This window comes from Clavelina lepadiformis, chromosome 1 (genome assembly GCF_947623445.1).
Source record: "Clavelina lepadiformis chromosome 1, kaClaLepa1.1, whole genome shotgun sequence".
In the NCBI taxonomy this organism is placed as follows: Eukaryota; Metazoa; Chordata; class Ascidiacea; order Aplousobranchia; family Clavelinidae; genus Clavelina; species Clavelina lepadiformis.
Genome location: NC_135240.1, coordinates 12,666,681 through 12,673,837, shown reverse-complemented (window position 1 = coordinate 12,673,837; position 7,157 = coordinate 12,666,681). Strand labels below are relative to the sequence as shown.

At 37.5% G+C, this 7,157-nt stretch overlaps 1 protein-coding gene across 1 annotated transcript; it reads right to left on the bottom strand.

The window, feature by feature from the left end:
* On the bottom strand, positions 1-5,959 carry LOC143472756 (uncharacterized). Its single transcript, XM_076970023.1, has 14 exons — positions 5,680-5,959; positions 5,407-5,557; positions 5,081-5,231; positions 4,848-4,987; positions 4,591-4,731; positions 4,213-4,410; positions 3,700-3,862; positions 3,392-3,534; positions 2,614-3,272; positions 2,278-2,468; positions 1,968-2,147; positions 1,567-1,816; positions 1,325-1,472; positions 1-1,209 (listed from the first exon to the last, which is right to left on the bottom strand). Exons 1-14 carry the CDS (start codon positions 5,895-5,897, stop codon positions 625-627), a joined length of 3,318 nt encoding a protein of 1,105 aa, XP_076826138.1. The 5' UTR covers positions 5,898-5,959; the 3' UTR covers positions 1-624.
* Positions 5,960-7,157: the final 1,198 nt, after the last annotated feature.

The following is a 7,157-nucleotide window of genomic DNA, read 5'->3' as shown; positions in this document are numbered from 1 at the left end:
ACGTATTGTATTAGTAAAACTATTTACAGCACTTACAACAATTAGGTAAAGTAAAAACAGTTCATTTAACTCACTGGCAAGGTTTTATATCATAGCTTTGAATGACGTCATCATTAGACGATATCTGCGTCGGCAAAAACTCTTTCAAGAGTTATGTGATAGAAGAAAAATTTATTGTGAGAGTCGGTCCAACATCATCGGTACCGGTAACCTAACCAAACCTTAGTGGACGCAACGATGCATGGAAGATTTTTGCAAGAAAAATTGGAAACTGGACAGAGCAAACTTTTTGCATAGGTTGCCTATACAGCTTCCGCAACAAATTGAACCATACGGTCAGGCAGAATATCGTGTCGCGGTATGTACGTGAACTTTATACTTATCAAGTTATCATCTACGCATACTCCATTTGGAATAAAATATGGAGTTTGCGCTATTGAGCAAACTGAAACCCAAGTGATGTTACAGTGAACTATAAATTTCAAAATAAATAGTGACCTACAAGTAAATTGTTAGACTAACCGCATTTACTTTTGAGCAAAACTATAGACCTAATAACAGAATTTGTGGTCACAATGCAGTAGACCAGCATGCGTAATTAAAGAGGCTGCACCAATGTCAATATTAAGAGTTTGTATATATTAAACCTTCTTTTTCCGATGACTCTGGTTTTCGATACCGTTTACCGAAAAATATGATGAACACTATCAACATTACACAGAGAAGGCTGCCTAAGACAATGTAATAAGCAGAAAGACCCTCCATACCAGAACTTGTCCCGCTTGATAAAGTGGTAGTGACGGCTGTTGTGGTGGAACTGGCATCCGAAACTACGTAATTGAACAGTCCCCGCGAAGACTGACAACTGTAAGATCCTGCTAACGTAGTAATCGAATCGGTTGTAACTGAAGTTGACGTAGCAAAACTGGTTATGGTTAAGGATCCGTCTGAGTTGCTAACGGAAAATTTGCCGGCCAGTTCTTGCGATTGTCTTGATCCGTCAGAGTGAGCGGTAATGGTGCCGGTAGAAGATATATATGCTATTTTAGCAGCTCCGCCAGCGCTAACTGTTAGTTGACTAGAGGATAATATCGTATGTCCTGATGGCAAGCTCCATGAAAATGCGGTATCACTAGTTGAAACTAAGCCAGCGCAAGAGAGGGCAACTTCATCTCCAACGTTTGCTGAACGAGATTGCACAGAATATTCCTAAAAACAAAAAATGATTTGTCATGTTACAAACAAGCAACAAGAAAATAAATTGGAATATACAAAGAAGCAAATATTTATATATTAGCTGTTACATTTTGGCATGGTAACCTACCGAAGTTGAATTGTAGATATAAACAAATCCACTTTCATTTGTTGTACCCATCACGTTGCTTGCATCGCAAGTGTAATAACCTGTGTCAAGATTGGATCTTTCAGCCATGTGCAAAGTACCGCTAGACGTCAAGATTAAACTGCCGGTACTAGAAGAAAAAGTAAACAGGTTTAATGCCAAGCATTTCATAACATTCATTCAACAACTCGAGTAAAAAGCAGAATTGTTTCAGAAATATTCACCTGTTTGTGTCAATCACCAATCCGCTTGGAGTAGTCCATTGTACGGAGGCATAAGGATAGGCATTGACACTACATGGCAATGAGATCGATCCTTCCGCTGACACGGTAACTGACCCAAACTGAACAATATCAGGAGGATAACGCACAATAACTGTGACCTCGAGAGTAGCCGTGTCGCCAGCTTCATTATCCGCCTGGCAATGGTAACTACCGGCCATATTGGATGTGATTCCAGTAATATTCAGAGTGCCTAAATGAGATTTGGCAAGTAACTTTAACGTTAAACTGCCATCTTTCAATTCTTGGAAAATTCAAAAAATACCACACTGCAAGGTTTATGAAAAGGATACCAATGTTGCTAAGTTATAAGAAGGTAAATAGAATTTCATCGGACAACTTACCTGACGAACTGTCAAATTCGTAATGCTCTCCAGTCAATATTACGTCACCGGTGGGAGATAACCAAGCTACTGTGGGCTCAAGTGTTCCTATGGCAACACACATCAAAGAAACTAACTCGCCCACATCCACTTCCACAGAATAAGACATGGTTGTTATCGTTAAAGGTACTTCAACAGCCACTAGAAAATAACCAAAAATTACCAAATTATAAGAATAATTATTATAACTTAGTTATAAAATAACAATTTTCAACAAGAAGGCTACGTCCATGCAAAACTTTATAACAAGGAAGTTATAGTTGAAAGGCACCTGTAGACGTAGTTGTCGTCGTGGTAGTAGTTGTAGTTATAACAGTGCAATCACCAGGATCCCATGTACCGCTAGAGCCAAGTGTTTCTGACGATGCACACACACCATCCACAATAGCCGAAGTAAAATTTCTCTGTAACCATGCCAGATCGCAATCACACTGCCATGTATTTCCGGAAATGGTCAACGTCCTGTAGAAGAATTGAAAAAAAATGGAATTACTTTACAAAATTAATCAAGAAACGAATAACATGTGCTCGGTATACAATGAAAAACTACAATGCTACAGTGCTCCACATGTAACTATTCAATACTTAACGTTACATCAACACGTACACTAAAGTATCACGCATAACTTCCAGTAGTCCGTCATCAAGACTTGTCAGAGAATTTTGAGAAAGATCTAATGACGACACAGCTGTGAATCCAATGAAAGCGACGGAGCTAATGCTGGTTAAACTATTACTTGCGAGAGAAAATGTAGTCAAAGAGGGTAATGTATTTTCGGTTGCAAGAGCTACCAAAATACTTTCCAAATTATTGCGAGACAAATCAAGTGTAGTAAGTGCAGGCAAGCCGCCGAGGCAGTTTTCAACGATGGATGAAATTGAGTTGTTTTGAAGATACAAAAAAAACAAATTAGACAGGTCTCCGAAAGATTTTGCTTCATTGAGTCCATTGATGAGATTGGTGCTTAGATCAAGTGTTTGTAGCGCCGCTAGCGTTGTCAGAGCAAGTTTTGGAACGCTTGTAAGCTTATTAGATTTTGCTGTCAATGTTGATAATTGCGGTGTGTTCGAAAAGGCACCATCCTGAACTGTGTGAATGAGGTTATTGCTCACATCTAAAGTCGTAAAAACATCTAGGTCTTGAAACGCACCGGTTTCAATTAGTTCAAGAGTATTTTCTTCCAAATAAACAGTTTCCAATCTAATTAAAGTGTTAAAACTTTGCGCAGAAATTTGAGTGATAGAGTTCGACGACAGATAAATCCTCTGAAAACAAGATTAAGTAAATTAAATCGAACCGCATTAGTTCGTTTTTTACAGAATGATGACTGAGTTTTCAATCTTAGCAGATAGGATATTTGACTGTAAATATCAATAACACTTACTCTTAACTGGGGTAAATTTGCAAATGAGTTCGCATTGAGTGTGCTCAATCCATTGCGACGAAGGTCGATATCTCTTACATTCTGGCAGTTGACAAATGCATTTGCTTCAATATTTGTAATTTGGTTGTCACTTAGCGTAAGTGCTAAAAAAAGCAAACAGGAAAAATATTAATTTATTAAAATATTGGAACGGTGTGTTGTATTCAAATTTCACCTGCGGAAATGCATGTGAAACAGATACTTATTTATTTCTTGATGGTTTACAGCCAAATGGTTTACAGTATATGTTCTATATAGTTGTTGCTCACTTTGAACAGACGTTGTTCCTACCCATCCAGAAAATGACTCTGTTGGTACTGCTGTTAGGCTATTGTTGGAAAGATCAACAGTTTCCAGTGTTGCTATTCCCCCGATAACGCCATCAATAAAAGTTGATATAAGATTGTTTTGTAAACTCAAAGTTCGGAGCCTCTAAATCGTAATACGTAATGTGTTTCAATACCTTTCAGTATAGTTTTTGGAGTTGCGCATCACAAATTTCACATGATATAGTGCCATGTAGGCATGTACATAAGCAATTTCTTGCGGTTGACGGGCATAACGTAAGGGTTTTGTCCTTCAGCCTATGCTTTTTGCTGGATCCGCACAAAGATTTATTTCAAGCAAATTTTACTTTTGTTTAACTTATAACCGAACGTTTGAGTAAACGCGAACCGGCTTTTCCAAACAAGCGGAAAACCAGCTGCAAAAAAACTTTCTATGAATCCATTCTGATAACTAAATATAATACTTTTACTTCAAACATGTTTAATTGTTTATACCGACAAGGCAGTAAACGGAAACCCGGACACTCTTGTAATTTGATTGTCAGCGAAGTCCAAAGTTTGCAAGTTTGCATTCAAAAATGTATCTGACACGGTGGTATGCAGATTATTTGATAAATCCAAAAACATGAGGGAAGTGATTGCACTGAAAACGTTATGAGCACTTGTAAGCTTGTTGCTACGAAGATTCACCGTCTGTGTAAAAAAAAACGATAAAATTTACTTCTAAAACTGTTGTAAGTTGTGACAACTGTATATACATTCCGCTGGCTGATACAACGTTATGTTGAGTGTCACAAAAAGCAATTTAGTTTTACTCAGTGCAGAAAACATAAATAAATTTACATCAACTTTGATAAAAAAGCTTTCACTTGCCGTTAAGCTGGGAAGGTTGGAGAACATAGCGGACGATAATGTGTCTATTTTGTTTGACTGTAAATTTATCACCTCCAAACTGCTCAAGCTGTCAAATACTCCAGTCGATAGCGTGGTTAATTCGTTACTGTTGATGTTTACCTAAAACATAATGATAACTTGTACAAAGCGTTTATAATCTTTCTGTATTGAAAGAAAGTTACAACTGAAGAAAAACACCGCTGGAAATGTAGCCTACATTGTGTGAAAGCACTCACAACTTGTAGAGCAGTCATTGAGGAAAATGCACCAGCTTCGATCGTTGAGATAACATTTGCATCGATCTGCAGTATGGTCAATGTTGACAAACCATTCAAGGAATTGGTTCCTATCGCAGTTATTTTATTGTTGGCTAGGTCTAAAAATAGATTAGTAAATACTAGGCCAATTAAACGCGTTTTTTGCAATTTCGCTTTAATATTTGCTATGATTGGTAGTAATTTTTTCTTACTGAATGTAGTCACCGCTGAGAGGTCTATAAAGACATTCGCCGGTATAACAGTCAATTGATTTGCAGAAAAGTCCAAAGTTGTGAGGCCGGTCATGCCCGCAAATAGGTTGGAAGCTTCGAGGGAGTTAATTGAGTTGCCAGAAAGGGAAAGCTAAAGACATTATTTGCAAGTTTTCACTTTTTAGCAAAAATAAAACAAAATCGACTTAATTAAGTATTTATTTATCACACGCAATTTTTCCAGTGAAATATTAGCTAACGTTTATAGGCGTTTAACTTTTAACATACACAAGATTTTGATAATTTTGAGCAAACGTCGAACTTACCGAAACGATTGTCGATGAAATTGAGCTGAAAGCAGAATCAGGAAAAGTTTCAATGTTGTTTTGCGACAAAGAAAGATGGGTTAAAGATGTTAATCCAACGAATGCATCAGCTTCGATAGTGGTGATAGAGCAGGAATCCAGGGATAGTATTCTAAAGAAACGGTAGCTTATTGTTCAAATAAGTTAGTTTGCCACTGGCAACAACTCTCAAAAATAGCAAAAAAAAACTGCAGCAAGATAAAATATTTTTTCTGCCAACCCACATTTGCTTACCTCAAGGAAGAGAACGCGCTAAACATATTTGCCGTCAAGATCGTGAAGGTGTTGCTTTGAAGATATAATTCCTCTGTAGATATTGGGATTCCACTGGGCAAGGCGGTTAGACTTCTTTGCTGGCAGTCTACGGAGTTCCCACTGCAAATGCAATCCGATGGACAAGAATACGCTGGTTTGAGTAACGTGACAGTCACTGCTATTAGTAGCCAGTGCATAATGTTTGTAAACTCTATAGCCTACTGCGCGGAACAAATTTTTCAACTTAGTGTAAGTAGCCTGTAAGCACTAATACACAGCTATATATGATGTATATTAGTCGTACGTATGACAAAAACAGAGCGATAATAATATTTCGTGGCGAAAGGTGAGTGGTGGTCGGAAAAATTCACCCACAAGTGAGTTGGCGACGCACTTGTTCTCAGTATCTTATCACGTAAATGATGACTATTTTACGTGGCAACCTTTCTGGTGCAGATTTACAGCAACAGCATGAAAAGAAAGTTTGCTTATGGCTGGAATTCTAAGATTTAATTAGCTTTTTGGCCTGTCACCTGAACGTGTCTTTCTTATTTTCCCTCTTAAATTAACTTCTATTTACAAAGTTACTACACATAGCTTTAGGTTCGATTATTATAGACAGTTTGGCAACTTAACTACAATCTGTGGAGTTGACTATGCTACATCATGGACACTATCTTATTCTTCAATCTTTCGTAAACCAAGTAGCGAGCAAATTGCATATTTTTCAAATCGTCTTGAAACCAACCAGACCCTATGGCGTGAAACTAACCGGAATATGTTTATAAAAGCTTCACTTACGGCGGTGCTTGGGGTCGGTCTGCATAACTTAACAACACGATGAAAACACAGGCGATGTTAGCGGGGGTAGGCTTGATCATAAGCTCCTACAATGCTCGCGTGACATCATGATGATAACAAAAGGTTAAAACAACGGACAAGATTGGGAACAAAGCGCTTTGAAAATTAACTCCTTCTTGTACTGTACAACATTATATAAGACAAAAGGTAAAGTAAATGTTATTTTAAGGTGACACCTGAAACTGTTTAAACGATGATAACTGTGCAAAAGACGCTTAGAGACACCTGGGAGGTGGTTGAAAAACATCTTTTGCGCAACAATCGCGGATGTGATGACGTCATCGTTAAGCAATGTGAAGTCTGGACAAGATTTACCGTGATTGAAACCATAGGGTCGTCTTTTTTGAAAATGTTTCAAATTTACTTGATTATAACTAAATTACTTGTCCTTTGAACTAAACCTAAAGCATACAATACGATAACTAACATTTTAAACTTTTATCTCCACCTCTCAAGACAAACTCTGTTACACACAAACTTCAAGCAATGACATTAGCGTTTGGTTCCCTTACAGAAAGATTTTTCTCGTTTTTTGTAAATGACAAAATATTGGCTTAAAAAAGCAAAAGTCAACTTATGCAAAATCATGAAACAAG